The sequence below is a fragment of the Trachypithecus francoisi genome, unplaced genomic scaffold (genome assembly GCF_009764315.1).
Source record: "Trachypithecus francoisi isolate TF-2019V2 unplaced genomic scaffold, Tfra_2.0 Lachesis_group3, whole genome shotgun sequence".
NCBI classification, from domain to species: Eukaryota; Metazoa; Chordata; class Mammalia; order Primates; family Cercopithecidae; genus Trachypithecus; species Trachypithecus francoisi.
The window spans coordinates 45,600,325-45,614,491 of NW_022681468.1; the positions used below are offsets into that span (position 1 = coordinate 45,600,325).

Consider the following 14,167-nt stretch of genomic DNA (forward strand, 5'->3'; position numbering starts at 1 on the left):
TTAAATTCCCGTTGTGGGTAGTTAGACTACTCTGAGGGTGAACATAGGCTTCTTTTCCTATGTCTGACATAGGAACAGATTACATCCCTAGTTACATAACCATTCCTAGTTATGCTCATCTTCCTGGCATGGTCAGTAATAGCACTTTCTCTCTCTTTCTGAAGTGTCCCAGATGGGGGATAAATAATCACCCTAACTATATCATAGCTTCTGTAATCCTGAAATAAGTCAATATGTTCATCCACCTAAAAAAATAAACTATGTGGCTTTCTTCCAATTCTCTTTTTTGTTGTTGTTATTTTCATTATCCAGTTTTTACTTCTTTCTTACTGCTTTATACAAGAGTATTTACAGATGTGCATACATAAAGACTATAATATCTTCTGGAATACTAAGCTCTTTGGTCACTTAGCTAATTAAAGCAACAACACATAAAATGATTTCATTAATAACACTTGTGATTTACTACCTTTTGATATTGTCTTTTTAGGATTCAGGCTAAAATCCCAGGCGCCAAGAGGCACGCTGAGTAAACTGATTTCCCACCGGGGACTGGACACAAACAGGAATGTCTGGAGTGGTAACAGCTCTCTTCTTACTCGTTACTGCAAATTGATTGTTCCCCTCCTTCCCCCAGTACCATAATCTTAGAGACAAACCTTAAAACAGCTGTTTTTAGGCTGTTCCTTGTACTCTTAGGATATTTGAGTCACTTGTGTCAACCACTAAAGTATAGAGAAAAGTGTATTAGATGTGGTTTTTAATTTTGTGTTGCTAAAAAAAGTGCATGATGGTGAGAGCCCAAGTTATCTTTCCCTCTTCGGTGTTCTTCTCTTCTCTGCAATGCTTCTGTAGCTTCTAACGTTCCCTGTGGCTAGGCCTTTCCTGCCGAGTGCTCTGATGCAATAGTGGAAATCGCTTATATGTCCTTGGGTTGCTGGTTGGATTAATCTTTAATAACAATATATAGAATTGTAGACTGATGTTTTAGCATTTTTCCAACACACACAACGTAAAAATAAAAACAGTCGACCGTACTTATGGTAATCAGTTTTGTATAACTTAAAATAATTAAATAAATGAATAAACCCAAAACAAACATGCCGTAGTTTTGTTGTATGGGATTGGTGGGCTGATTTACATGTATGGTTACTCAAAAGTACCAGCATGTTAACTTTATTACAATTTGTATTACTTTCTCTGTAGTTCCTAATGGATTCAGTTACGGACTCTGGATATTTGCACTTATGTACTTGATACTGAATGCATAAATAAATGTTACTAAATGTAGAACGTTCTCCCTCTCTTCTCATGCATGGTCCCACCAGAAAACGCAAAAGCTCGAAGTGATGAAGTCACTCAATGACATTCTGGAAGGGCTGAGAGCAAGTGCTCACCTTATTTCTCTCCAGCACTGTGGAGTCAAACCCCAACCTGGCTTATGGTTTTTCTGGGTCATTAATAGAAAACTGAAAAGTGGTAAACTGTCAATCACTCTTCACATTGTACTCTGTGGGGTGGATTTAGATATTTAAGATAGTTTTTAAAAACTTGAAAGTGATATAAATCCTTACATAAACTGTACAGCATTATGCAACAAAACACTGGCAAAAACAACTGTAATTGCCATGAACTCACCCTTTTAGTAATTACTTATTAAGCACTGACTGTGTGCCAAGCACTAAGAATAGGGCTGTGAATAAGAGAGATGATAATTCCTGCTCTTACCACGTAAAGTCTTCTAATAATTGCTCACTCCTTTTTGTACCAGTCCAATTGCATATTTTGTTTCACTGCTACAATCAAACATCAAAGACAAAGAGGTAGAAGTGAATGAAAGGAGTAGCAGTTGGAGAAAAAAAGGAATGATTGCTTATAAAAAGCTACCTTTTACTAGTTTTACACATGGGTTCAGTGAATATTTGTGGAGTTATCCTTCTATGCAAATTTGTGGAGTCATCCTTCTATGGTGTGAAGGTTACAGTGATCACTTGGCACTGTGCCAGCAGCCAGAAACTCTCGTCAGTGTGCTGGGGGAGAGGGTGGGTGGCTATCCGGAAATGCTAACTAAGCAAAGGGTAGCATAAAACAAGAGCCACTGGCCAGGCACGGTGGCTCACGCCTGTAATCCCAGCACTTTGGGAGGCTGAGGCAGGTGGATCACGAGGTCAGGAGTTCAAGACCAGCCTGATCAACGTGGTGAAACCGCATCTCTACTAAAAATACAAAAATTAGCCGGGTGTGGTGGCACCTGCCTGTAATCCCAGCTACTTAGAAGGCTAAGGCAGGAGAATTGCTTGAAACTGTGAGGCAGAGGTTGCAGTGAGCTGAGATCACACCACTGCACTCCAGCCTGGGCAGCAGAGTAAGCCTTTGTCTCCAAAAAAAACGAGCTATGATGCAGGGTTTGAGCAACAGAAGGTTCTCAGGGGCGGTGAATTTGGTTTTTGCCAGATGAAGAAGGTCCAACCCGGATAAAGAAAGAACATGAGCTAAAGTGCCAAGATGTGGAGTGTGAGGCATATGCAGAGAACGGTGAGTTAAACAAGCTTAGATGGGTTGTAAAGTTCTTGGGGTGGGAGTGATGGTGCCAGATAAGGCTGAAAAGGTAGGTTGAGATCACAATGGGAAGAAACTTGGATGCCTGTGCCAAGGAGTTTGGGCTTTATTCTCTACATCTCAGAGAGTCACATAGACACAATAAAGGTGCAAGATACTGAAGGCTAGATGAATAGAGTGATAATTGTAACCTACCTCCACCTGGGTGCCAAAAGACCCAGATCTTTACTAGAACAGCCACAGAAAGAATTGAAAGATGTTCACCTGTCCCTGATCCTTGATGTTAACCCAGCATACCTGCCAAGCACCCACCATGGATAGGTGCAGCTAACAGATGGTGTGGAGGGAGATTGGACTGGAGCTGGTAACCAACTAGCTGTGGGGCTTCAAGATGAAAACTGGCCTTGAGAGTGAGTGCCTCCTTGAATTTTGCACCCAAGGAAGCTCAGTTGCCTCACCCTAGCCCAGCACTAAGACTCGCTGATCAGCAGGGTGCAATGCCATTTTCCAGGACAGAGCCCAGAAGAGATGATTTGGGGAAGGAAGATAGTAAGCTGAGTTTGGTGCCTGATTTTTTTTAATGGTTACTAGATTTAGAAGAGAGTTTTCTTTTTTCTTTATGTTTTTCAGCCTCCAACCTTTTAGACAAAGTTTCTTCTACATGGCTATATTGTATATAATTAATCTTCAATATCTGTATCTGCAGCATTGTCCCCATACTATAGACCCAGAATTCCTTTCACAGGAAGCTGCTCATTAGGTAGGTCTAATTAGGAACTCTCTTTGCTGGCAGTGGTGGAGAAGATTCCTAAGGAAATTCCAGGCTTACAAAATGATAGGTATGGATGTAGATTTTTCACAAATGGAACATGGGGCACATTATACTCTGTTTCTACAGGGAGCATCAGCCCAGGTGATATTCAAGATGATGGAAGTAATGTGAACAGATGAGAAGAGGACCAAGAGCAGAGCCCCTGGAAAACCCAGAATGAGTGAGGTGATTCTGAAAGCTGTGAACAGTAGAAAATTCTTACAGCCCATATATGAATGAATGAAGGCAGTAGGAGCAGGTGAAGAAGCTGCAGTATTCTAATGGATAAAGCACGACAGTTTCTATGTCCTCTGCTCTTTCCCCACCCATGTTAGTTTCCTAGGGTTGCTCTACCAAAGTACCAAAATCTGGGTTTTTTGGTTTTTTTTGTTTTTGTTTTTGTTTTTTAAACTCTCAGGCTGGAGTGAAGTGGTGCAATCTCAGCTCACTGCAACCTCCATCTCCCGGATTCAAGTGATTCTCCTGCCTCAGCCTCCCAAGTAGCTGGGATTACAGGTGCATGCAACCACACTCAACTAATTTTTATATTTTTAGTAGAGATAGGGTTTCACCATGTTGGCCAGGCTGGTCTCAAACTCCTGACCTCAAGTGATCCACCATCTCAGCCTCCTCCCAAAGTGCTAGGATTATCAGGCATGAACCATCATGCCCAGCCTCAAAATCTGGGTTTCTTAAAACAATAGAAATTTATTCTGTCACTGTTCTGGAGGCTAGAAGTCCAAAATCAAGATGTTGGCAGGGCCATGCTCTCTTTGTCGGCTCTGAGGGAGAACCCTTCCTTGCCTCTTCTAATGTCTGCATTTGTCAGCCATCCTTGGTGCTCCCGACTTGCAGATGGGTACTCCAGTGACTGGGCGCCTCCTCCCTGTGTATCTTCATATCGTCTTCCCTCTGTGTCCAAATTTCCCCTTTGAATAAGGACACCAGTTGTAATGGAATAGGGCCCACCCTAAAGACCTTGTTTTAACTTAATTATCTCTATAAAGACCCTGTTTCCAGTAAGGTCACATTCTGAGGTACAGGGGTTTGGGGCTTCAACATATCTGGTTTAGGGGTGGTGCACAGTTCCACCCCGCCACCACCTGAGGGCTCGTATGGGCCCTTACCCTACTATAAAGACTTCCTCCTGGTGTAGATCCCAGACCTATCTCTGCATTTTGTTTCTCCCTGTAGGGAATCACTGCTGAGTAGTCCCACAGCTTTCTACCTCACCCAAATGCATGTGGGGTGTGGTTGATTGCTGGGCCTTGCTTCACAGATGTGAGGTTCCAGCAATCACCACATTGTCCTTGAATAGGGCTACGCCAAGCATCAGAAGGTTAGCACTCTTCTGTGTGCAGAGATGCACGTTGGGCAGACAGAGGAGCCACCACTGGAGCTCACGCCAAATGCGGTCGTGGACCCTCTACTGATCCAGGCAGAAGGGCCACCTGCCTTCAGACGCTGACCCGCTTCCCTAGTGCTTGATATTGGCACCCTCCTCAAGCTCCTCAATCGGAGTTTTATTGTATGATTTTATTTTTGTGGTTTATGATTTTAATTTCTCCTTAATTCAATACATTTATTAAATTCAATGTTACAAAATCAGTCTGGCTGACCACACTTTCTTTGATAAGTAAATTGAAATGCATTAATTTGCATTCTAGGCCATTATTGTCTTTGAAAGCAATTCTGCTAGAATCAGCTGTCTCTGGTTTCTTGTGGCAGACTGCCACAATTACTACTTGAGATGGTCACTACGACAGTTACTGTTACTACTTGAGACCATCATTATAAGACTGAAGGAAGGGGGACGAACGTAGAAATAATAACAAAAAAACAAAAGAAACGGTTTTAAAGGAAGTTCCCAGGGGAAGAAGAGGGCTCCCGGCTTCTAGTGAGCAAGAGCAGCAACCCTGAGCTTCTACAGCTCTTTGTATTTATTGAGTAGAAAGAGCAGGGAGGAGGAGCTAACAATTGGTCAGCTGCTTGACTGATCACAGGTTCATATTATTGCTAACAAACAGGCTTCAGATTTGGCTAATCATAAGAAACACTTGTGCCTGGGTCATGACTGCCCTCAGCATTCCTTCTGGGAGGCAGATGCAGTTTGTCAATTTGCCAACATTCTGCATTTATGAGAATGAGTAAACAGTTTGCTGTTTACTCATATAGCCTCCAGTGGTATACTGAGTTGATCACAACCCTCACTCTTTTGGCCTGCAACAGTTTCTCCCTAAAATGATAAAATGATCCTTCAGAATTAACACTTCATCTTGGCCTGCTTTCTTTAAACATACAACTGCTCTGGATTTTGCTTTGTATGTTTGTGTTTTTATAAAACAAGAGAAGTCATCACTAAATTATGACAGAAGTCTAATTCTTAAGTGACTAGTGGCAGCCTATGTCAAAATAATACTCATAAAAATTAAACAGTTCATATGAAGGGTGACTTTTTTCAACTTTTATTTCTAGCCATCTCTGACAGAAATGAGGTAGCCAATATAACAGAAGAGACTTTAACTTTTTAAAAAAAAATTAAAACATTTTAAGTAACTAGCATTTTATAACATAACTGTCACATTGAATTATATCTTCCCCAAAGTGATTTTTAATGATGCATTTGACATGTTAGAATCAAGATATTTGACTGCTTTTAAATATGTAATATTAAAACTAAATTTAACTTGTTTTTTAATAAAATATGGCTTTAGCATCTCCCAGCCAGTTTTTAAATACTTAATAAGCTCAATGGAGGAAATGCTTAAGTTTGGCTTATAAATCAATGTAATGGTAAAATGTACTTTGTCAAAATTCAAGTAGTGAATAGATAATTCTCTTTTTTGTCAGTGTTAAACCTTTATTCTCTTGACTTATAAATCCAGGGCCAGTCAATAAAAAGGGTGTGTGTGTCGTGGAGACAGAGAGGAGTGAATAAGGAAGGGCATACAAAATGGGGTACACAGATTTGCCTTCAGCTTTTGGAGCGGTGCTTCATCCTTGCAGCAAAACATTCCTCAGGAATACCTGGCCAGTCCCCACCCACAGTGCCTCTCCAAAGCTCTACACTTCCCTACGACGTGTTCCTGGAATCCTTTCTCACGTCCCTGTGGTTCAAGAGGCACATGCAACCACGTGGAAGCCCACTGCGCTTCAAGCTCCCACTTCTCCCCTGTCAGGGAAGCTCCCCACTGGGAGTAGAGTGTGAATGTATACCCCTTCAGTGGAGATGGTTCAGAAGCCAGCTTTGCAAACCAAGAATATCTTTAATCACATATTTCATCTTAGAAGTTAATGTGAACTTGTCTGGCATTGCATAAGATATTTGCATTTACCTTAATTTAAAAATTCTTCCCCATACTACTTCTTCATTAAGTTGATTCAAGGAGAATATACCATGTTTTTCTTTTTACACCAAATAGCCCTAGTTTGAGATAAATGGTCTTCAGTACTCAAGATGCCATGAAGGCAGTTTTGGCTGGGAGATGAAATAGGTTTTGACCCTTGAAAGGGGGCTGCACCATGACAGCCGACTTGGGAAGACCATGTTGCATCTTAGCCAAGCTTTGCTTTCATCCTCTCAGAAACTCTGTGGTGTCCATCCTCCAGAAAGGGAGGTGAAGCCTTTACTTCCAATTAGCTAGCAACAATAAAGGAAGGATTTTATTATCAAATCTTTATAACATCATCAGGGATATTCCCAAAGGTGTACGGACAATGATTTTTATAATAGCAAATATTGAAAACAATCCTAATATGCCAAATATCAAGCAATTGAATAAGTAAATTATAGACCTTTTTTTTTTTTTTTTTGAGGCGGAGTCTCGCTCTGTCGCCCGGACTGGAGTGCAGTGGCCGGATCTCAGCTCACTGCAAGCTCCGCCTCCCGGGTTTACGCCGTTCTCCTGCCTCAGCCTCCCGAGTAGCTGGGACTACAGGCGCCCGCCACCTCGCCCGGCTAGTTTTTGTATTTTTAGTAGAGACGGGGTTTCACCGTGTTAGCCAGGATGGTCTCGATCTCCTGATCTCGTGATCCGCCCGTCTCGGCCTCCCAAAGTGCTGGGATTACAGGCTTGAGCCACCGCGCCCGGCCATTATAGACCTTCTAATGAAAGATCAGATAGCCACTTAAATCATCTTGGGGAATAATATTCTGGCATGGAAAATTGTTCACGATATAGCACCGAGTGAAGAAGGTAAGCTACAAAAATAATATGAAATGCGCAAGGAAACAATTAGTAAAATGAAGTCAACATAGAAAATATGAGGGCATACAACAAATATTGAATGTAATTATCTTTCCTCAGGGAGGACTTTGAAAGATCGTCCTTTCTCTTTGTGTGTGTGCTTTTTAAGGTTTTTAGATTGTTTACATTTTATCTGTGGTGTCTTCTTCTCATTTTTTTAAATTGAAATATTGTTCTAAACCCCATACCTATCAAAACCAAAGCTATGAAAATGAGTGAAAAATCACCCCCCAGTAAATACTATTCTCTCATTTGATCCTGTTTCTTGTTCAAATCAAAATTTAGATTTTTCTTACCTGCATCTCTGGTTCACACCTGCAACCATGCCTTTCTCTTTTCTGCTAATAGGTAAACTAACTGGTGGGTGTCGAAAGGGGATGGAATTTATATGTTTCAAAGCAAAGCTTATTCTCTTAACATTGTTGATTTGCTTTATATGACTAATAATAGTTCTAATTTCTTTCTACTTTATTTATTTATTTATTCATTTATTTATTTTTGTATTTTGAGACGGAGTCTCACTCTGCCCCCCAGGCTGGAGTGCAGTGGCACGATCTTGGCTCACTGCAACCTCTGCCTCCCAGGTTCAAGCAGTTCTCTGCCTCAGCCTCCTGAGTAGCTGGGATTACAGTCATCCGCCACCACTCCTGGCTAATTTTTTGTATTTTTAGTAGAGATGGGGTTTCACCATCTTGGCCAGGCTGGTCTTGAACTCCTGACCTCATGATCCACCGGCCTTGGCCTCCCAAAGTTCTGGCAGGTGTGAGCCACTGCACCCAGCTGCCATTGTTATTTTTAAATTAAGTTTATTTTATTTTTTTCAATAACAAAAGTAATATATATTAATTACAGAAAATTTAAATGATGCAGATTCTCCTATTCAAAGAAAACCACCATTGGCATTGTGGAATAAAGGCTTTTTTTTCTAGCAAAAAATTATTTAAAATTATTTAAAAATAATTGAATTCATATAGTCTATATAATTTTTGAATTCTGCCTTTAAATTTAAAATAACAAATATATTTCGTATACATTTTTCTATGGTATCTTTCTTACTCAAATAATGTTGTATTAGATTTCTCAAACACACTGGATGTTTTTAAGGTATCAAAACTTTTAAATATAGGGGAAACATTCTAAGAATAAGTTCTCTTTTTTCTTACATTGTGAAATTTGCTGCCAGTTCTTGAATTACAATCTGCTAATTGCCCTTCATGTTTCTATTTGACCAGTCCTCTTATTTATAACCAAAATTTAAGAAAACAATAAAAATACTAATATTTGTGCTATGGGTATATCTCAAGTCTTTCATTTTACTTAGTAATATTACATTTTAATTTAGCATGGTATTTGAAAGACTTTTAAAGCCCAAAACTTCTCTCAGATCAAACATGACAGGTATCTTATTGCTTCTAACCATAAAAGGCACTGTGCTAAGTGTTTACGTTTATTATTTCATTTCATCTTCAAATTAGGCCTATAGAAAGAGATATCTCATTTTACATATAAATGAGCTTCTAGTTCAAATCTTGCCTAAGATCAGTCTCAAAGACAGAGGTTTGGATTTGAGAATGTTATTCAATCACATTTTATCTCTAAGTTACAAGTCAATTGAGAAACATGCCAAGGAGCCGGTTGAATGAAGATCAGATGACCAGTTCTGCTACTGATAAAGTTGCTTAACTATGGCCAGAGTGAGGCTTCCTATGATTTCTGTCCCCTCAGCACCGAGTGGGGATGTGCACCTCACCCCTGCACTGGATGGAGCTCACAATACAAGGAAGCAGAGCAGCACTGAGTCTGGAGACAGGCCAGGCTGACAGGGAGGGAGGGGATGAGGCCAGGCCTTCTCGATTCCCTCTCCATATCACGCTTCTTCCTTTGAGACGAATGAAGAAAGGGTAGAGGAAAGATACAAGTTTTGCCGCCATTTGTTTTCCTCTTGAGGATGGATTGGAAGTACCTGTGCCCCATAGACAGAGACAATAGATTTCAATTCAGGTCTTTTTATACCAAAAGTCAATGGACTTTACTTACAACAGCCAACAATGATGACAAGACCTATTTATTCATTAAAAACATGCCATCTCTGAGGACTTCTATTAGGCAACACTTTAAAAAATATAGTTTGGATAATATACTTTCCTTAAAAAGAAACAAAACTAAATTTTTTCTATTAATGTTTGTGAATGCAATCCATCCATCAGAGCCTAGCAGGTAACAGCACACTCAAAAGAGTAAATGAATGGAGTTTAATGAAAAAGTAAGGCAGAGTTTAGGAAAATGAACCAGAGATGATGCGGTGCGTGTGGTCTAGCAAGAGTGGGAACCTCTACCACCCTTACACCTGAAGGACAAAAGGAGGGAATGCTTGCTTAAACCAGAGAAAGTAGCAAGGGCTTCCTGACAGGAGCTGAGGTTCAGAGGAAGGCTACAGACAGCCCTCTATGAAGATTATAGGTAGAAAGCCCAGGCAGTAAACAACCTTTTCACGCTTCTTACAGCTGTCTCACACACAGGCTCTATATCCAAAAAGTTACTTTGAAAGTTAAAAATTAAATACTACCCCTCAGTTTGGTGGGGTGTCTTCTCCCCTCCATCAGGGCGTACCCTTGTCAGAAACTTCTATGTTGTCTGTATTTTCTTTCTGATACTACTCACATATTGAGGGTTCAGTACAAATATAGCACCTCAGCATGCAAATTCTTATAAGGACAAGTTGCTCAACAATGACTATTGTTGCACTTTGGGAGGCCGAGGCAGGTGGATCACAAGGTCAGGAGATCCAGACCATCGTGGGTAACACGGTGAAACCCCGTCTACACTAAAAAATAAAAATTTTTTAAAAAATTAGCCAGGCATGGTGCCGGGCGCCTGTAGTCCCAACTACTTGGGAGGCTGAGGCAGGAGAATGGCGTGAACCCGGGAGGCGGAGCTTGCAGTGAGCCGAGATCACGCCACTGCACTCCAGCCTGGGCGACAGAGCGAGACGCCGTCTCAATAAATAAATAAATATGCAGGGGGAGATGTGCTCCTATTTTTTGAATTTCCAGAATAGACCAATAGCAGGCTCTGAAATTGAGGCAACAATTAATAGCCTACCCACCAAAAAAAGTCCAGGACCAGATGGATTCACAGCTGAATTCTACCAGAGGTACAAAGAGGAGCTGGTACAATTCCTTCTGAAACTATTCCAATCAATAGAAAAAGAGGGAATCCTCCCTAACTCATTTTATGAGGCCAACATCATCCTGATACCAAAGCCTGGCAGAGACACAACAAAAAAAGAGAATTTTAGACCAATATCACTGATGAACATTGATGCAAAAATCCTCAATAAAATACTGGCAAACCGGATTCAGCAGCACATCAAAAAGCTTATCCACCATGATCAAGTGGGCTTCATCCCTGGGATGCAAGGCTGGTTCAACATTCGCAAATCAATAAACGTAATCCAGCATATAAACAGAACCAAAGACAAGAACCACATGATTATCTCAATAGATGCAGAAAAGGCTTTTGACAAAATTCAACAGCCCTTCATGCTAAAAACGCTCAATAAATTCAGTATTGATGGAACGTACCTCAAAATAATAAGAGCTATTTATGACAAACCCACAGCTAATATCATACTGAATGGGCAAAAACTGGAAAAATTCCCTTTGAAAACTGGCACAAGACAGGTGTGCCCTCTCTCACCACTCCTATTCAACATAGTGTTGGAAGTTCTGGCTAGGGCAATCAGGCAAGAGAAAGAAATCAAGGGTATTCAGTTAGGAAAAGAAGTTAAATTGTCCCTGTTTGCAGATGACATGATTGTATATTTAGAAAACCCCATCATCTCAGCCCAAAATCTCCTTAAGCTGATAAGCAACTTCAGCAAAGTCTCAGGATACAAAATCAATGTGCAAAAATCACAAGCATTCTTATACACCAGTAACAGACAAGCAGAGAGCCAAATCAGGAATCAACTTCCATTCACAATTGCTTCAAAGAGAATAAAATACCTAGGAATCCAACTTACAAGGGATGTCAAGGACCTCTTCAAGGAGAACTACAAACCACTGCTCAGTGAAATAAAAGAGGACACAAACAAATGGAAGAACATACCATGCTCATGGATAGGAAGAATCAATATCGTGAAAATGGCCATACTGCCCAAGGTTATTTATAGATTCAATGCCATCCCCATCAAGCTACCAATGAGTTTCTTCACAGAATTGGAAAAAACTGCTTTAAAGTTCATATGGAACCAAAAAAGAGCCCGCATTGCCAAGACAATCCTAAGTCAAAAGGACAAAGCTGGAGGCATCACGCTACCTGACTTCAAACTATACTACAAGGCTACGGTAACCAAAACAGCATGGTACTGGTACCAAAACACACATATAGACCAATGGAACAGAACAGAGTCCTCAGAAATAATACCACACATCTACAGCCATCTGATCTTTGACAAACCTGACAAAAACAAGAAATGGGGAAAGGATTCCCTATTTAATAAATGGTGCTGGGAAAATTGGCTAGCCATAAGGAGAAAGCTGAAACTGGATCCTTTCCTTACTCCTTATATGAAAATTAATTCAAGATGGATTAGAGACTTAAATGTTAGACCTAATACCATAAAAACCCTAGAAGAAAATCTAGGTAGTACCATTCAGGACATAGGCATGGGCAAGGACTTCATGTCTAAAACACCAAAAGCAACGGCAGCAAAAGCCAAAATTGACAAATGGGATCTAATTAAACTAAAGAGCTTCTGCACAGCAAAAGAAACTACCATCAGAGTGAACAGGCAACCTACAGAATGAGAGAAAATTTTTGCAATCTACTCATCTGACAAAGGCTAATATCCAGAATCTACAAAGAACTCAAACAAATATACAAGAAAAAAACAACAACCCCATCAAAAAGTGGGCAAAGGATATGAACAGACATTTCTCAAAAGAAGACATTCATACAGCCAACAGACACATGAAAAAATGCTCATCATCACTGGCCATCAGAGAAATGCAAATCAAAACCACAATGAGATACCATCTCACACCAGTTAGAATGGCAATCATTAAAAAATCAGGAAACAACAGGTGTTGGATAGGATGTGGAGAAATAGGAACACTTTTACACTGTTGGTGGGATTGTAAACTAGTTCAACCATTATGGAAAACAGTATGGCGATTCCTCAAGGATCTAGAACTAGATGTACCATATGACCCAGCCATCCCACTACTGGGTATATACCCAAAGGATTATAAATTATTCTACTACAAAGACACATGCACACGTATGTTTATTGCGGCACTATTCACAATAGCAAAGACTTGGAATCAACCCAAATGTCCATCTGTGACAGACTGGATTAAGAAAATGTGGCACATATAAACCATGGAATACTATGCAGCCATCAAAAAGGATGAGTTTGTGTCCTTTGTAGGCACATGGATGCAGCTGGAAACCATCATTCTTAGCAAACTATCACAAGAAGAGAAAACCAAACACCGCATGTTCTCACTCATAGGTGGGAACTGAACAATGAGATCACTTGGACTCGGGAAGGGGAACATCACACACTGGGGCCTATCATGGGGAGGGGAGAGGGGGAGGGATTGCATTGGGGAGTTATACATGATATAAATGATGAATTGATGGGTGCTGACGAGTTGATGGGTGCAGCACACCAACATGGCACAAGTATACATATGTAACAAACCTGCACGTTATGCACATGTACCCTAGAACTTAAAGTATAATAAAATAAATAAATAAATAAATAAATAGGCAGTATTGTTATTTTTTCATGGGGCATTCATAAGAATATCCAGAAACTCCCTAGTACTCATTCCATTCAATAAATATGTTTGAATTATTCCTAACTTTAAAATTTTAAGCTCTTAAATTTTTCTCAAAGATAACTTACCACACCATAATCTCTCAGTGTCAAATTGATCCTGTCTACCTTTTTGCTCAATAGAATATATAGTTCATGGTTTTTTTTTTTCTTTCTTTTCTCCCCCTAAGTAGGAAAGAACATTCAAATGCTTGCTACCACAAAATATATTACCAATAGAATAAGTGGAGTTTTCTTTAGGGACCTTTATATCATGGTAGTTTATCTGTATGAGCCCATCTGTGCCCCCAGTTTATGATAGAATTGTAACCTCCATTAGGAAGAATAGTGCTAAGCCAAGGGCATCCTCTTCTGGCTGTTACAGAATTTCTTACTAGATAAAATACACTTACTTTTTTTCCCCTTTTTACAAAACTTTACTTTGATTTTTATTTTGCTCTTTAATTCTTTATTTGGGTTTTATATTACATATATCTAGCCAATTGACTAATTATATAGTTCAGCTACTTGATATATTAGTCAATAAGGTTATTTTGAGGATATTAGTCTAAAATTTCCTAGGAATCTATAGCATCATTGAGCCAGTGACTGTGCCAGGCTCTTTACAAACATTATTTTTAACCTTCAGAAGTTCAAAATTCTATTGGTACTTTTATTTTTATGTTCCAAGTGCGGAAACAAAATCTCAACATAACTGGCACA

At 39.9% G+C, this 14,167-nt stretch overlaps 1 protein-coding gene across 3 annotated transcripts in view; it reads left to right on the forward strand.

Moving 5' to 3' along the window:
* Window positions 1–1,293, forward strand: part of RTN1 (reticulon 1) — a 281,316-nt gene extending 280,023 nt beyond the window's left edge. For 2 of the 3 annotated variants that reach the window (XM_033187862.1, XM_033187864.1), the window contains one exon: window positions 491–1,290. In XM_033187862.1, coding sequence (XP_033043753.1) covers window positions 491–533 — 43 coding nt within the window. In that variant the 3' untranslated portion in view covers window positions 534–1,290. Of the gene's footprint in view, window positions 1–490 lie in introns of all 3 variants that reach the window. The other variant, XM_033187863.1, reaches the window with a different exon arrangement.
* Window positions 1,294–14,167: the final 12,874 nt, after the last annotated feature.